Source organism: Neolamprologus multifasciatus, chromosome 6, assembly GCF_963576455.1.
Source record: "Neolamprologus multifasciatus chromosome 6, fNeoMul1.2, whole genome shotgun sequence".
NCBI classification, from domain to species: Eukaryota; Metazoa; Chordata; class Actinopteri; order Cichliformes; family Cichlidae; genus Neolamprologus; species Neolamprologus multifasciatus.
The window spans coordinates 4,665,045-4,683,856 of NC_140444.1; the positions used below are offsets into that span (position 1 = coordinate 4,665,045).

An 18,812-nucleotide genomic window follows, 5' to 3' on the forward strand; every position below is an offset into this window, starting at 1 on the left:
TTTGCTTTTAATACTCTAAGTTGTTTTATTATGTATGTTGTATTCTTGTACAGCACTTTGGTCAACGCTCTTATTGTAATTAAATGTGCTATATAAATAATTAAACTATTAAACTATTAAACTATATAGCCCTCTACACTGCATCTATTTTAGATCTATGATGCTTCTAGAAGGATTTGTTAGGATGACATATGACAAAAAACATTTTTAAATGTATTTTAACAAAAATGTCATTTTGATTCAAGCTACAATATCAGTAAATAAAGAGTCACACGCTTCTAAAGCCATAATGATGGTAACTTGTTCACCCTTGACTACCAAAATATTTCATCTTTAGCCCGGTCCATCAGCTCAGTCTAACAGCACTGTCCATCCTGGTTACTGTTATCACAGCGTGTTAAAGTACACAGTATAAGCCTCTGTTTGGCCTTACACCTAAAATTAGCACTCCAGTTGGTTGGAGGCTAATACAATGTGCTTGACCTCATTAACTCAGCACACATGCATTCATGGTTTCGTTTCAGTATTTTGTGAGTAACCGAGCAGAATGCAGACGACTAAATAATTCACGAGGAAAGATGGGCCGAGATCAACAGAAGCGGGCTCAGTGGTAGTCCGAACATGGATGCAGGGAAGAGATTACAGGAGGCACAAACATCAACATGGCTGTGCTGGTGGCAGCTTGCCATTCAGCAGGTGAACAACAGCGTTACAGAACATGTCAGTGTTTGCTCATTTGTCTGCATGCACAAGTCAGCCTAAATAGCCAAACGGGTTGAGCGTGTCACACTGCCACGATCTGACTTTTAGTTTGCCTCTGGAAAACCTGCCCCGGGAATACACACTTTCATGTTACAGCCTGCTTTGTATAATTTATACACACTTCTCCCACCTTAAAATGAATATGTTACTTTAAACCAGGAAATGGTAATGTAAATTGGTTGCGATGTACCTTGGCTGTACAGGACCAACAAAATAAGTGGACACAAGGTTCTGATACACGTGGATTAAAGAAACCTTGCAGTTATTTTTAGATCACTCTCTGGAAGCCCCATATTGATCACCTGTACAAACCTCAAACGTCTGTTTTCTGAACTAACTCAGTGTTTGTGGTAAGGATCATTACTGGTCATGAAAGACATTTTCTTGAGCATTTTTCCAGCAGTTTCAGTGAAAGCATGCTAGGTGTAGAGCAAAACCAGGAGAGTGGCGTCTACTTAAAGCTAAAACCAGCAGCTGCACGGAAACAAGTGCATGAGAAATGACTTTCATTAAAATTAGAGAGGGATTTTAACAGATTGTTCTTTGGTTGAAATGTCTATTGCTGACAGTATGCTACATACCGAATAGCAGCATGTCTCGTGGACGACAACCCTGTTGGAGAAGGTCTCATTGTGGGACTCAATGTGCAGAGTCCTCTCCTTTCGGTTCAGCGTGTTTTTCTGGATGAAGTAGACATAGTCTACACCTGCAATCTGTAAACCGCAACAGAACTTGTATTATAAATGCAACTGGCATGAAACACAGACACTGAAAATAAAATTAAAGATAAACAACTACACTTTTATTAGCTAATACATTCTGTAAAAGAAAACAATCATGGCGAGTACTGAAATGTATTGTCATTAGTAAAGCATTAAAGCTATATTTATGATACTCAATTGCTGGAAATCTAAAGTACAACAAACCCTTTTGAGAAGGCGCGGGGCATCCACATCCAGGGCACAGCGGCGCTCAATCTTCTGGGTGGAACCATCCTCACTGGTCTCCTCATTCACAACGTCACTCGCCACAAACATGGGGATGAGGTGACAAGTAGGGAAGCGGCGCTCGTAAGCCTGAGAACGAGAAGAGGAAATGCATAGCCTGTTAACACCAGAGCTTTTAAGCTGGAAACACATTTTTAGATTTCCAAGGATAATTCCAGTCTGCTGACTCGTTAATTTTCAGAAGGGTTTTTCCCTCTGTTGTTCTCCAAACTGACATCTAGACATGATTAGTCAACAGAAGCCTGACTTAAATAGAAGTCAGGGCTTATCTCTTGCCTACAGATTTGATATATTCATACGCCGGCACGTTTAGAGATTAAGGTTCGTTAGTCGACAGCGCCTGACATCTATTATAGGGCTCATGGTAGGGCTGCACGATTTTGCATAAAATGAGAATCACGATTTTTTGGCTTAGAATTGAGATCACGATTTTCTTTTCCAATATAAATATTTATTGCGCTTATTAACTGCACATCAACTTCGTAACAGTTGAGGCTGAACATAAAAACAATAAATAAACATAAAAACAACAAATATCTCACGTTTTGTGTTTGCCGCAAAATGTTGTACTGCTTGAAATTGCGTCTCCACCGTTGCTCGACGCTGCGTGTATAGAGCAGGTAGTGCAACAATAGAAAAATAGTTGCGGGACGGCACTGTGTAGCGTTTGTCTAGGGTGTTGATCATTTTCCTAAATCCCTCGTTTTGCACAGTGTTGATGGAGCCATATCTTTGGTCAGGTGATAAGTAATAGCCTCCGTAATTTCTTTGTGCCTGCGGGAGTTCGACGGGTATAGGGAAGCGCTGTATAAGGTTCCCGTTATTGATGTTTGGGTGGTTGACCGGGACAGATTTTCTCCTGTCACTTTCTCGTCATCCCTGACGTGCTCTCCGTTGTTTTTTCCTGCTAATTTTAGCATCACACAGCATAGCTTCTGTATCACGTGGTACAAGGCTCCGCCCTTGTCATTTGTTGAGCAGGAAGAGTGAGCGCTTGTTTTCATGCAGATTACGTCCCGGATCAAAATGCGGTACAATCGTCGTCGTCTTTTTTTTTTTTTTTTTTTTAAATCGTTGTCATTTGGAAATGAGATCGCACATAAGTATGAATCGAGATCGCGATTTTCTAACGATTAATCGTGCAGCCCTAGCTCATGGTATATCAAAATCTGTTGAATATTTTTTATCTTAGCTAGAAATATTTCACTGGCTTATAAGCAGGAGTTTGGAAAGAGAACAGCACTAATGCTTGTTTCAAATTAAACAACTGAGGCTCAGGAAAACTTCAGCAACAATGGCACCAGCCAGTTTACATAAACTCCATTAGAAAACACTTCACGTATTCTAAAAGGGAGGAATTTAAATAGGTGGGACAGGTAGAGCAGAGGTGAGGGGCGAAATAAAGCTCCTTCAACTTTGAAAGTGTACAAACTTCTTACTTGAGCTGAACCACAGTGGCATCAAAGCAAATGAAGCACTTTTCAGTTGTTTTACAACAAAGGGTTGAACGCACAATAGCAGTTTTTGTACTGCACAACACCGGCTCCATAATGCGTTTAGTCATAAATGCAAAACACAGGCAAATTCAGCTCTATTGCAGGGGCCGGCCAGCTGTTATACAACTGAGTCTGCTGGCACAAAGTGCAGGAACATTACTTCATTTTCTATCATCAACATTCATCCATCTTAGATATGATTACTGTGGTTGCGCAAGGAGCAAGTCCAAACAGACGACTGGAAAGGCAAGTCTAAAATAAAAACAGTGATCTTCCAGATAACGTGCTGGAGATAGTCCAAGTTTATCACAACATTGCACTAGCCTGAAACTCCCTTGTCACGTATCCTACTAACGTGATATTTCCTGTCTGAAACTGGATCCTGAAATTTAATTCCCTAAAATATGAATGGGAGCATTTATTTATGACTCAAAGAGCACACACACACACAATAAAAGGACACAAAGAAGGAAAGAAAGAACCAAAAACAAAGGGAAAGGGAAAACACAATGTCGGGAATGTGGTGGTGCAATCCTATCCACGCCACGTTTACCATTTCATGAAAACATGGCCCGTAGGTTTCAAAATATCCAAGCATAGAGTGAAATTCAAGTCTGTGGACAAACTACAAGATCAACTGGAAGATCAACTGCTGCTCACAAGACTTTTGAGGTTGGTGGAGTTGGATGTCAGCTGAATCTCTGACAAAAGGAGCTTTATTTTGTGGGGCAAAGGACAACCAGTAACCCTGAGGTCCTTTGAAAACCACAAGAACAGCAAATGGGTGTGAAATAGGCTTCAAATTCATCAAAGCTCAAGTTTAACATATTAAAACATTGAGCCATTTGCTTTTAAAATTCACTATTAAAATATTTGTCTTTTCTATATTTAAAAAAATACAAAAGAGGAGGTTTTGAATGTTTAGTATGCCGAGTAACAGCAGTTTTGTGTTGGAGGAGGCAGTCAGTGGGGTTCAGGAGCTCCTGGCATTCCTGTGAGGAGCTGCCCACCGTCCACTGACTGCATGAATGCTGAGCTCTGTTTTTCAGCCCCAATGCTCTGGAACACTGGGCGTTTGGTTTTTGTCCTGCCGTCAGCACAACATCACTGACTGTAAATGTCAATTTCATCCCTTTAAAAAAAAAAAAGAAAGAAAGAAAGAAAGAAAAAAAAATCATACGTCAACAAAGTCAACCACAAATGTCACGTCTTCACAAACAGCACTAGGTTTCATTCCAGATCCTGCATGGTTCAGATCATTCAGCAAACCATGAAGAGGAATAAGTTTTCTTCAGAGCCTTCACTTCATGCGGAAACAAACCAGTTTTTAACTGCTTTGTGTTCCCAAAATAGCCAGGCTGTTGTACTATTAAAAACAGGAAACAGAAGGGTCGTGATTCTAGGTTATTCCTGAAAACATTTTTTCTTTTTTCCCTTCTGGGTAAGTTGGGGCTTTTCAAACCTTGTTTTAACTCAAGGCTCACCGAGGGACATTCAGGCCTGGATTTGTCAAAAAAATAAATAAATAAATAAAAAATACAGTAGTTTTTAAAGCAGACACCATCCTAAATTAAATCAGCACCTGGATATTGCATGTGAGCGCATAGACAGTGCAAAAAATAGTTCCAGCGTCCACGGCTAAAAAAGTAGAGTCAAAATAAAAAAAGCAATCACTTTGGCTCCAAGATAGTATAGGCTGATAAGGAAAGACGCTCTCTTTGCGACCTCAATAAATACATCACTGATGAGTTGTTAATTTCGGGTGATGAAATAAATCATGAAGTTCGTTTGGTAAATTACAATTATTATTAGAATCAGAAGAAAGGATTACCCTGGTGTGCTTATTGGCAAATCACAAGTCGTCAGTCAATGAGTGCACGGTGACCTCTGTCTCAGTCATATCCACCGCTCGCTCATCAAGTCCAGCTTCAAACACCAAGATGGCAATGACAAATGTGAAGGTTTCAAAAACAGATAGGCCAGTGGTCTATTATGGCAACTCTATCTTTTCTACTGCCCAGCTCGCCTAGCATAGAGCTCCATATCACACTTTCACATGGTCCAACAAAGGCTCCAGGACTCTTCAAGGTGGCCAATTTTCTCTCAGAAGAAATCCTCAAATTCTAAATACCTCCTTGGCTTGTTTGGCACCGTTATAGCATCTTAGCTCAAGCTGATGGTTCTTGGCTGCTAAAAGCATGAAACAACAGGGCATCTTTTCTATTGGTTGTTAGCCATTTGCTGCATAGAAGAAAGTGATTCCACTAGTGTGAGTAAATTCACTTGTGTGCGCAGTTGTGCATCGCAATAATAATAATAATAATAATAATAATAATAACAACAACAACAACAACAACAACAACAACAACAATAATGATGTGTGGCTAGCACAAAAAAAAAAAACTTAAACAGAAAGCCAGTAACACACTGAATATTTTGAACACTGGTGCAACTATAAATAATTAAAGATTTACCATGACCAATGAGATGCAGGACTGAAAATAAAAACTTTAGGCAAAGGCCAAAACATCGTCTTTTAGAACCAGTGCCTGAGGTTATCAAACACTACAGCTTATCTAGGATGTGCCAACGCACAACAAGAGGATCGAAACCTTCCTTGATGTAGCCAATCGTAACATGATGCATCAAGTTACGATTGGCTCTCCACGCATGACTCAAATGACAGCTAAATGCACGTGTGCCAGCATGAAGTAAACATCCAGGCCATCTGGCATTTATCCTGATGATTACTCTGCTCTACATTAACCTACAATCGAAAGCTAACAAATAGTTTGGCTTCTGTTATTCCATTAAAGGGGACTGAAAAAGCTTTTCTATATATTTTTGCAATGCTGTTATAGCGGTGGACACTTATATTAAATATAGTTAAAGTTTTGGTTAAAGTAGTTTCAGTGTATCTACTTGTAATCCCTGAGACAAAAGATTGGGCTTCTCTTGTCCAGTGTTACGGTAAAAGATAAGAGGCTTTCCTAGATGTTTCAATTGAGTGTATAAAAACAAGTAATGTATAACCATCAACAGGATGCGTGTTTTATTAAAGCTGATACCTGCAGCACGTGAAATCCAAACCCAGAAGTTTTCTGTAAGAAAACAAACCAGCCGGAACAAGACAAATATTTTCCCGCCCTCGAGTGAGTCACTGAAATAAAAAGCAGGCACTGATGACACATCAAGCCAAACATACATGGTAACCAAACTCCACCACTGTAAATATTCATTTGCCCTTTGCCAATACTCTTTCCTGGAACATAACAAAACAAAATATTTCCGAGTTTCCAGACTCCAGGTATTTTAAAGAGCAGGTTTAAGGACACCCTCCACCCCTCCACCACCAGCTTCCACGGTTTAGGGAATCAGACATACCTCAAGTGGCCAAACCCTGAGTAATGGTTCCTGGAATTTGTTTGTTCTTTCCAGGAGTGAATGAGAGAAAATATATAACAATACACTGTTACTTACATCCTTCCTTCATACACAAAACAGTTTCTCCCTTGGAGAAAAACAGCAGTGTTGATTAAGGCGCGGGTCTGGAAAATAAAGCTAATCCTGCACAGGAAGGGAGATTCAGGAAGTTCCAAGAGTTCTGGGCAGTACACAATCAACTTTAAGACTACAAAGGACCACATAGTGCGTGTGTGTAATATAATACCAGGCAAGAAGTAGTAGTTCTGGCTGGTAGCCCAGCTATTATCTGGCCTTTAATGGTGGGATATAGAAAAAAAAGACAAAAACAACTTAAATATAGCTGCAAATCCAATCCAAACAAATTCAGGAAAAAAGTCAAGTAGTTAACCACCTGACTAATCTGCCTTTGTTGTTGTCTTATTTCTTATTAGTTCCTCAAACAATTGTATCTATATGGCACATAAACATCAGGAAAAAAAATTCCCAAAATATCTTCAACAATCAAATTATAAGCAAGTGTGCAGAAGCACTGAAGACGTGTTTTGACAAAATCTGGCAGCTAAAAGAGAATGGTGTCGACCAAAACCTGGTCGCTAAGCCCTGAAAGCTTGATGAAATCCGATACACTAAAACATTTAACAGGAAATTAGTTCTTGCTTGCTATCATCTGTAATTTACCTTTATTTATTTAGTTATTTTAAATTAGAGATTTAAGTAGTTAGAAACATCGTGCCAGAGCTATAAAAAAAAAAAAAAAAAAATATATATATATATATATATATATATATATATTATATATATATATTATATATATATATATTATATATATATATATATATATATATATATATATATATATATATATATATATATATATATATATATATATATATATATATATATATATATATATATATATATATATATATATATATATATATATATATATTTATATATATTAGCCAGTTGGTTAATTTATGTCTTTTCATCCAGTTCAGTACTAAGGATTTTCTTATGTTGTGGCTAAGAACGTGACTCAATGTCATCATCATGTCCTCTAGTCTGCACCTGGGCTCTTGCTGGCAGATAAAGTGGTAGCGCTGATGTTTTTGCGCTAAATGTTCCCAGTCGTGTTTCTTTTCCAATCTTAAGAGCAAAACTAGGTCATTTTCTGCCACCCTTGACTCTTACGCGTGGTTTCTGCTAGAAAAGTTGTTAGACTCAGCAGCTTTTATTGTGTGGGGGTTGAGAGATTTAACATGGCACTATCCACCTGCTGCATGTACAGTCTGTGTCGCACAGATTGAACAGCAGGTCTGTAGGTAGAGATCTCACTGCTGGTGAGAGGAGAAAGCGAATCTCTCTCTGGTGTAAATGCATGCGAACGGTCTTAAACTGTCAGAGGCAGTAGTCAATTTGTGCAGAAAATAAAGGATTTATGTGGTGTGAAACTTTCAGGCTTGAATTTATTAAATTGTTCCTGACGCTAACAACATACTGTAACAAGATATAACATGATTCTGTTTAGCAGTATTGTTTTAATCTTACATCTGCGATTGACCTAGGTCAGTGCTAGGTAAAGATGTGCTAAGTTAGCTATTCATTTTCAGTATATCCAAAACTATGCACACTGGGCATAAACTGGGTCGCTTTCTCCTCTCATCAGCAGTGAGATCTCTACCTACAGACCTGCTGTTCAATCTGTGCGACACAGACTGTACATGCAGCAGGTGGATAGTGCCATGTTAAATCTCTCAACCCCCACACAATAAAAGCTGCTGAGTCTAACAACTTTTCTAGCAGAAACCACGCATAAGCATCAAGGGTGGCAGAAAATGACCTCGTTTTGCTCTTAAGATTGGAAAAGAAACACGACTGGGAACATTTAGCGCAAAAACATCAGCGCTACCACTTTATCAGCGAGAGCCCAGGTGCAGACTAGAGGACATGATGACATCGAGTCACGTTCTTAGCCACAACATAAGAAAATCCTTAGTACTGAACTGGATGAAAAGACATAAATTAACCAACCGGCTAATTTTTTTTTTTTTTTATAGCTCTGGCACAATGTTTCTAACTACTTAAATCTCTCCTTTAAAATAAATAAATAAATAAATAAAGGTAAATTACAGATGACAGCAAGCAAGAGCTAATTTCCTGTTAAATGTTTAAGTGTATCAGATTTCATCAAGCTTTCAGGGTTTAGCGACCAGGTTTTGGTTGACACCATTCTCTTTTAGCTGCCAGATTTTACATGGCTTAATCCCCCTTCTTGGGTGTGCTGCGTCTTAGATAAAAATGGCACCTTGTCAATCCTGAGAGACACTAGGGTCAATCTGCTAAAGACTAAGTCGGAAATGCTTGGCCCGTAGGTCTCTGGGGACTAACACTAATCAGAGAACACTTCCAGCTTCCTCGGCAGCAGTGTCACATCTCTGGAGCTTATGAAAATGGTTGTGTAACAGAGACGACAGTCGCTCAAGGGTCAGACTCGGCTATTTTTAATAGCTGTCTGGGAAAATGGGAACATTTTGGTTGAGGAGGTGGGGCACGGTGGGGGGGCTGCGTTATTAAGATTAAGATACTTGATTACGACAGATTAGAGACGATGTCAAAACAAACCAGCACACGCAGCTGACATACAGCAGCTAATCTGGCTGCGCTGCCTCAGAGGAAATTCATAAGAACCACTTGAATGTTTTATTCACAGGGCCATTCGAGTGTACACACAGTAAACTGGGGCTCTTTTCCTCTTCAGTTACAATGACTAACACGGTTTTTTCTTCTGTCATTTCTGTGTATTTAAGTCACGCTTATGAGGCCCACTCTCAAAAGGTTTCCTCTTAAAGACCCAACACATGTTGCATAACAAACACCACCCCTGACGCAAGACAAACAAAACCTGGTTTTGTGTGAGGGCTGCTGGCACGGGTGTGACGTTGGTTAGCCTGTATTTGGTAGCAAAAATCATTAGGAGTTCCCTCCCACCACCTCAGGCTATCCGGGGTTTGACCCGTTATGGACGTCATTATATAGCGTGTTTGTTTACTTTTGTTTGACATTGCCCACCACATCCATATATATTTAAATTGGGGTGGTCGTGTTATGTTTGCCGCTCCTTGCAAAGAGGATACCAAAAACCATTTGAATAAAAGCCGTTAAGGATGCAGATGAGTGTTCCAGTTGTGGCTATTACTGGGCACTGACGAAATGCCGGTGCCGCCAAATGACAGATAACGTCATGTTCATTCATGAGACAAGTTTTCAATGAAACCCAAAACCTGCCCTTGAAAATAATGGCCCAGACGCACAAGACCTTGCTGACTTGCGTTTATATAATTTGAGGTGACCAGGTGACGGAGAATGAAGTAGGAAGAATGGAAAATGGAAACAGGGGAAAAAGAAAAATCCTGATTTTACTTCAGAGAGCAAAGCTTAAGCTAAAACTAGGTCATTACCAAAGAGGAAAGTTATGAAAGAGGCAGCCTGAAAATTGTGGGTTTCTTCTTGCAAACTCAGACACGGTGGAGTGTCCAGACATGCTGGAAAAAAAATGTCAATGTTAAATATATTTAAAAATCATTTTCTCTGATACTTTACATCCAACAAATCAGGGTGTGCATTAGGGATGCACAGATTAGAGATAATAGCTAACAGAGCCTTAATTGTTTTTGTAGTAAAACCAAGGTGAGAATCTCTTTCATGTCTGCAATGTGATTGGTTTTAAATCTTTCGGTTTATTTAGAAACATCAAAGTACAGGAAGCTCAGAAAGCAAGAAAGAAAGAAAGAGAAAGAAGATTATGATTAGGTATGATTGGAATTTAGAGTCTAAATTTCACTTTCACCTTAGAGATTTTACACCATTTTATCTAACATGTAGGCATCACTTTCAAAATTTGTTGCATGCAATAACAGGGTTTGTGGAAGCATTTTTGACTCTTACTTTAAAACCACATGCTTTATGTTTTAGTCTGGACTGGCATAAATTGAGACTAACAAAAACAGCCATGTTTGCTACTTGATGGGGTCTTATAACTCAAAAGGTTCCTCTTTCTTGATCACAAGACAGCAATTCTGTGCATGTGAGTAATAGCTTAGATGTACAGAAGATATGTCCAGTGTATATCAATGACATTCAAGTATTGGCATAGTTTGATTTAAAATATGCTAAGTACAAGTGCGGATTTAGCCAAAAACTATGACAGCCTAAAGAGAAGCAAATTTTAAAGCTTTATTTAAAACTGTGACATCAGCTATTTCCATAGCACAGCCCAAGGAAATCAGACATTTAAATAAACAAAGCAATATATTTGAACCCTAAATTAAGGAAAATAAATGCATGAAAAGCACAGAAAAAAAAAAGTTGTTTTTTTTTTTAAATTATTATTTAGTAAAACTTTTTTTTTTTTTTAAAGGCCCAAACCAGTTTGGTGAAATAGAGCTTTCAGTGAGACTGGTTTAAATATGACTCACGTTACCCTTTGAATGCATATGTACAGATCGAGCATTTGAATAGTTTGTAAGAGGTCAAGTAAGTGAAACTTATCCTGCAGTTTCTTAACCTCCTCCATGAGTTCAGTCTCCGATGCTAGGCCAGCTATTTTAACAGGTTTAAACCAGTAACCCTACAGGAAAGCTGTGCCTCCAGCCTTCAATGTATATCTCTGTGCTTACACAGTGCTAATACTGCAAATAATTTATATATACTAGATGCATTTGATTCTTCAATGGGAAAGATGAACGTGTAGGGCAATTGTGGCACTTTACAAAGACGGTGATTATGATGAAGATTTTGTTTACCTTGTTTTATTGCCAGGTTAAAAGTCTGAGCCTAGGTATAGTCTCATGAGGGGCAGGAGCAAGAACAAGCTGTTGACTGAAAACACAGCAGAGCCTTTGGTCCGTGCATGCCATACCACCCACTTCTCTCCTTGCAGTGATCTCACTGTGTGCATTGTAATGGCAGAACCGCCTGGAACTACCAACTCGGAGGGAGGAGGGGAAATCTGCCAAGTACACAGACCTTACATAAAGCTCCTAAATTTTTTGCTGGCCTAAATAATATGCTAAACTGTATTGCCAGGGTGTGCATGCATGGCTTGTTAAATGCGTGCACGAGGGAAGAGGAATCAGCAGATGGCCATCTGTCTGTAATCAAAAACTCATCTCTGTAAAAAAAATAAGAAAAGCTCAGCTATAGGCATATTTTGCTTATGTAAGAATTTCTAAGACACAAATCTGTCAAGTAAGCTTCAACACTGTCAACTCAGAGATACAAAAAGTGCTGAAACAATTATGTGTCAAATTATAAAAACCCCTTACTAAGACTTTTTTGTGAGATGTATTATCATTTCACAACAATGTTTCCGTGTTTGGGCTACACTGAACGTTACGAGTAGACTATAACTTATGTAAAAACAATAACAGTTACCCTGACCAAAAAAGAAATGATTTCCTACACCCATTTCTGCAGATTGCAATTAACTAAAGACCATACTAAAATTAAAACTAGGTGTAAAAAACATCTTCTTTGACTACATTGATTTACAAAACGACTCTCAAGTCCAATTTAGTTTTACTCTTTCATAATTTGGTCAAATTTGCCAACACAAACACTATGAGGATGATTTGGTACAAAGCTGAAGGTGTATTTGTGTACACTGTCAACATGACTATGAGGAAAGTGCTGTGTTCATATTATAATACCCATTCTAAAGAATAGGGATGGGTATCGAAAACCGGTTCTTGTTGAGAACCGGTTCCCACTGTTTCAATTCCTTGAAATTGTTTGCCATTTTTGCAAACGATTCCCTTATCGATTCCAGTCGCCCCGAATGACGTCACCACGTTGCGGAGCGTCGCTTACCTGGCAGGAAACACGGCGCCTAAGCGACACAAACGCTCAAAAGTTTGGTTACATTTTACGAGAACGGAAGACAACAGGACAACTTGCAATACTTGCAAAGTAGATATTTCGTTTAAGGAAGGAAACACTACGAATATGCAAAAGCATTTGCTCACAAAACACGCGATGACCTTAAATGAATGTCGTGTTTTTAATTCTGGACTTGTGAATCTCAACCCAGCAGCAGCGGTAACGTTTGCACGTCCTCTCCCGTTAATGCGGCAGGTAAATAATCAACTAACAGTGCATATTATGTTAGCGCGATCTGCCTTATTACAAAACCTGCCATTACTGTGCGTTTAGGTGACCATGATGAGAGAGACAGAGTCAGGCTGGCGCTCGCTGGCAGTTCTCACTGCAGTCTACCGTTAGCGTCTCCTTTCAGGCCAGGATAGACGAATGTCACCGAGCAGTGACTCAGTTTGTGGTCAAAGGTTTGCACCCATTTGCCACAGCAGATGATTTTCAGTAAGTGAATGTGTTTAATTGTAGGCAGGGACATTACTGGATATTCTTGTGTAGTTGCTACTGAATAATTTATGTTATACTTTGTTATTGCTACAGAAGAATATTTATTTTACATTTACAATTTTTTCCCCCGGGGACCTTGTGACACCCCATGGAAGAAGAGCCATAGGCGGTGGATCTCTTAAGATCTCACTGTTGGGTTTGTAAGGCCATGTTACTCCTAAATTTCTATCTTGTTCAAAGAGAAGATAAAAAACAAAGTTCTAAGCTAATCGACCTTAGTGTTCTACTTTTTTTAAAAAAAAAGAATTGATAAGAGAATCGAATCGTTAAACAGAATCGAAAATGGAATCGGAATCGTGAAAATCTTAGCAATACCCATCCCTACTAAAGAAACAAACCCCCATTCTATAATAAAACCACAATGCCAATAAAATGGTAGCTTAGTCACTGGCCATGAAAACAACAAATTGGACGTTGTTGAGCAGTTTGGGTGAAGACGCATTAGGTGATCAGTGTGTTCAAGTCTGATTAAATTCTATGAGCATCATTTAATTGGAGGAACAGCAATTGTTGCAAATTGTTGGACGGGTGGGCAGATATAGGTAGATTACTGTTAGCCAAATTTGATACAGCAACTTTTATTTGATGAGAAATTAAATTGAATTAAAAATCCTATTAAAATTGACTGGCCCTGCATTAAAAGTAAATGGTAAATGGACTGCTTCTTATATAGCACGTTTCTGCTCTACCTGAGAACTCAAAGTGCTTAACACAACTTGTAAAAGTGCTTTAACACTCCTATGGACACATCAGAGAGCATCCTGGGATTAGCATCTTGGCCTAATGATATTTGGCAGACCAACTACTGATTAGTGGATGGCCTGCTCTACCTCCTGAGCCAAAGATACCCCTATTATAATATGAAGCACACATTATTTTTAGAGGTCATTCCCCTCCAACACAAACACACACACACACACAAAAATCAATTTACAAGCAGCTGACTCTGAAATGAAGAGTGAAAAGATGACGAAATCTGCCTCTACCTGTGCCAACATGCTCACCATCCAACTATTTGAAGTAGAAAGCAGCTTATGAGAAACCATTATTAAAACTGGGTTACGGGAAACTGAAGCTTTATAAACATCCCACTTTACTGTAAAAGAAAGAAGTGCTGGCACATTATATTTATTGCTGCCATTGCTCATTCTCCTATCATGGGTGAAAGATGCAAATTAACATTTTATTAGGCAATTTCTGTAAATGCTGAAAAAAACATCACTGATTTATTTTAGACATGGCTGAAATAACGGCAGTGCATGTTAAGAAAGCTAAAAGGCATTCACAGCGAGACTTCTTGGGCTATTTGTCTGTCATTTCACTGGGGGCGGGACTACTAAACATTAAAATTTATGTAATTTGCAAGTGAGAAGGAGCTTTACCCAGTCCCTAAAATTATGAGGAAATATGGCAGTGAACACAAACATACTAAAAATCTTATAATATAGTGTACAAATACTCCTAATGTCACATCTCTGCCACACAAATCTGAGTCACAATTTCTTGCCATACTGCAGGATGACTGCATTTTAAACAGGCAAAAGGGTCATTGTATAAGAGTATGAGTGAGCGCGTTCATCTCGCAAAGGAGAGCAGGGTGGGGGAGGGAAGCTACAGGGGCAGCATCTCGACCTTGCAGCAGGAAAGAGGGTGAATCAGTGTCTTGATGATCAGTGAATGAAATCAGCGGCAGAGTTTTCTCATTGGCTCGCACGGTCACATGGTGGGTGCCTGATGGTCCTCGATTAATGACGTTTGAAGCAGCACACCGGATGATAACGCAGGCCATAACTCTTCACTGTTTCTGGCAAACATAATCTGGCCGAGTAAGTGAATTACACACTGCAGGAGTGGATGAAATACTGAATCAGAAGCGCGATGCTGGGGAAAGCTCATGATAAAAGCATTTTTAAATAGCTCAATAATCAAACATTTCACTAAAGCAGGCTCAATTCTGTTCTGATGCATCTCCCTTGAGGTACTCTGTCTAAATTGGCGGCATGAAAGAATTAACCGTGTTCTCATTTTCAACAGAAATATGTCATGTGAGAAAAAAGAAAGAAAGAAAACAGGTGAATTAATAAAATGACCCAATTCCTCTGTTTAACTATGACATAAAAGAAGGGCTTTTGTCATACAAGTAGATTCCTTTACATGTGAGACCATTAAGTGATACAAGCCACAGTCAATCCTATGGCTCAAACAGGGATTAAAACAATAGACTAAAGATCAGGATGCTTCTGCAAAAAAGAAGTGGGGTGAAAAATCCTTCAACCAGACCTGGTCGTAAATGGGTCAGAACATGGTAGGATAGGACAACACCCTGGCAGAGCTGCCCTGCAACGAGCCAGGCTAGTCAGAGAGAAGGGGGACAGTAGGATGAGCCAAGTTTAGAAACACTGGCGAGGAAGCAAACACTCACTAAACAGTGTGTTGGCAAGTCCGGAAAAAACGTGTTAGGAATGACCTACATCCAGACTGTGAGAGGAAGCACAAGATGCTCAAAGGATAAATCACCTGTTTGCAGGGAATTAAAAGCTATAACATTTCATTAACAACGCCTGCTTTGTTCACACTCCTCAGCACTGTTATCTCAAACATGTGGGTTTGGTGGTGTTATGTAACCATCAGTGGACACACACGCACATCCTTGAATAAAACGTTTTTATTTCCAATTTGCATAATGGAAGAAGAGACTGACTGAACTATTTCCTACATCGAATTTGAAAGCGGGCAGCACGGTGGCACGGTGGTTAGCACTGTTGCCGCACAGCAAGAAGGTCCTGAGTTCAATTCCACCATCAGGCCGGGGTCTTTCTGTGTGGAGTTTGCATGTTCTCCCCGTGTTTGCGTGGGTTCCCTCCGGGTACTCCGGCTTCCTCCCACCGTCCAAAGACATGCAACTTGTGGGGATAGGTTAATTGGATAATCCAAATTGTCACTAGGTGTGAATGTGGGAGTGAATGTGAGTGCGAATGGTTGTCTGTCCCTGTGTGTTGGCCCTGCGACCTGTCCAGGGTGTACCCCGCCTCTCGCCCTATGACAGCTGGGATAGGCTCCAGCGCCCCCCGCGACCCTGAAAAGGAGAAGCGGAAGCGAATGGATGGATGGATGGATGGATGGAATTTGAAAGCTCATCTCATGCGCCCTGTTGGCAAAGGTTTCATGAAACAGTTTTTGAGAAAGGCCCTAAAAAAACAAAAGTAAAAGGAGAGACGGTGAGAAGGAGGAAAGCAAAAATATGGGACACCAAAAGGGAAGAGAACATGTATTCGACTTGCACGGAGCTACTCTGGTTTTTCTTTGGGTGCGCAACAATTCGGTGCATTTACTTGACACCTTTGCCCATTTGATAAACAAAATGTATGTATAGGCTTGAGTTAATTATGAGCCACTGTATGCAAAATCCCCAAGTGTGCATTCAAAAATAAATAACATCGCACCACTCGTGTGTGTGAAGGTTCTCAGTCATCCAGGTCATCGCAGTCTACAGTCCTTAGATCGCACCGCTCAGCACATAAAAGGGGGTACTCATTTCATAAGTAGGTTTCTGTTTAAATGTCATGTGTGTCACACTGCTGGCTCTAACCCGTATATAACTAACACCAAAGAGATAGATAAACAGCACTTTCGGGCATACACGAAGGGCCTCATTAAGGAGCATTAGATACCAGCTTCACACAACAACCAGGTTCCTGTGTACCTTTGTGTTGTGTGTACCAGTGAAGTAAGTGTGCGATACATGCGTTCACTCTCCAACCTCAACCTTCAACTCTAACAGTGTTCGCCCCACAGAGAGAAAAGCAAAAAAACAAAAACTGAAATTCAGAGAATCGGACGTCACGCTGCTGTAGCCCTAAGTGGCTGTATTTATAGGTCAAGTTCAGTTTAGTAAGTAGTTAACACCATCCGGGCACCTCATTTTTCTCTTCAGTCTCTTCCCCCCTTTCTTCTTGTGGCATCCTTTAAGACCCGCAAGTTTAGTTTACCCTGCTACATTTTAGTAGGGGTGGGGGAAAAAATTGATACTGTGTAGTATTGTGATATTTTGTTTGCTAATAATGTATCGATACAGGGACAGCAGAAATCGATATTTTGTTACAAAAAAGTTTTTGTGCTCTGACTTCAGAGCATGTTGATCCTTTTTCTGAGCAAGAATCCTGACATTCCTTCACTGTCCAAATGTGTTTAACTTTTTTTTTGGCAGCAATAAACATGACAGTTTACTTATTTTAATTTAAGACATGTTTTATTTTAATTAAGTTTAAAACTTTTTTATTTAATGTAAAATTATATTTTGTTTTAATTTACTTTCAAATTCTTCAGTTGCTGAAGGGGCTGCATAGTTTTCATAAACTGCATAGTTCAGAATAGCTATAATTGTACCAGATGGTTGATTCAGTTAAGTTGGACTAGACTGTAATACAAACCGTTCAGTTTGTCAACAATAAAACTGAAATGAGAGAAAGACTGAGTGTGAGACTTTGACATTAGATAAAATGAATATTGATAAAGTTTACCTTTATGTACAGAATCTGAATATCGCAAAATATTTTAAAAAATTGCAATAATATCGTATCGTGCGTTAAGTATTGTGATAATATCGTATTGTGGGATGTATGGTGATTCCCACCTCTACTACATTTCCTCTCGTCCTTTGTATCATCTGTTTACAAAACTTTCTGTAATGCATTTATGCCACATTTTGACAATTGTAAAATGTCTTGTTCATAGAGCTGGGCGATAGAACGATAACGATATGTATTGCAAAATAACTATAGCTAAGCTATACAACAAGGAGAGATTGAGAATTTCCTTTTAGTTCTCAGTTTATTTGATTTTGACAAAAGTTAGTCAATTTTGTCTGTTCTTCTGTAAAACAAACTAAGATTTATTTTTAGAATTAATATTTTGTTTCTAAGTGGAATTGACAATTTAGTCTGTTTTGTTTGTTCTGTTTTGAAATGTAAACGCTTTAGCGGCTGCCTTTTGTGTAGTTTGCAATATTTGCCTTTATTTATCTGAAAAAGTCTCATGTTCCTTAAGTACCCTGTTGAACTTATTATGGGAAATAAATACTTAAATCAAAACAAGCTGCTGATTATTTCACATTTTACTTGTGAGCAACGGCACATTTAAATCTTACAAATATAGCTATTTGGCTTATATCGTGATATATATCGTTATCGCCTGAAATGAAAAAAAACATATCGTGATATGAAAAAATCTTATATCGCCCAGCTCTACTTGTTCATATTCTGATCATCTTTAAAACAATCCAATTTCATTCTGAAGCTCACCGTGGAAACATTAATAATCTAAAGTACACTGTATCTTTTTGGTGCTCTAACTAATAAGGAGAGTTTAGTGACTAAGAAGCATGTTTCCCCCGTCGTTGCTGCCTGTAATTCCAGTAGGTATTGTACCAACATGGAACATCCTGTTTTTTCTCCACAGAAACTCTGCTGGGATTGGAGAACAGGACCAGAGCACTTTGTCTTTGTGGATTAGCCACAGACGCATATGTTTCCATGGAGCAGGTCAGGCTAACGAAGGGCTTTCATTCGCTTAATACCCTCTCTCCCTCTGTAGCATGAGTATTAATCTGAGAGCTGAGGGACTTCAGGAATAGTTATTGTCCTTTAAGCTCAACTATAACAGCACGGACTTAGTGGATAATAAC

General features: G+C 39.1%; 1 protein-coding gene and 1 long non-coding RNA gene across 4 annotated transcripts in view; one reads left to right on the plus strand and one right to left on the minus strand.

Annotated features, from left to right (window-relative positions):
- LOC146516196 (uncharacterized) overlaps positions 1-18,812 on the plus strand; it is a 390,625-nt gene that overhangs the window by 357,794 nt on the left and 14,019 nt on the right. The gene's annotated exons all lie outside the window — the stretch shown is intronic.
- The window catches only part of LOC146516203 (SEC14-like protein 1), a 41,781-nt gene that overhangs the window by 17,231 nt on the left and 5,738 nt on the right, over positions 1-18,812 (minus strand). For all 3 annotated transcript variants that reach the window (XM_085162768.1, XM_085162765.1, XM_085162767.1), the window contains 2 exons: positions 1,689-1,838; positions 1,344-1,475 (listed from right to left, as the gene is read on the minus strand). In XM_085162768.1, the coding sequence (XP_085018894.1) occupies positions 1,344-1,475; positions 1,689-1,838 (282 nt within the window). The remainder of the gene's footprint in view (positions 1-1,343; positions 1,476-1,688; positions 1,839-18,812) is intronic.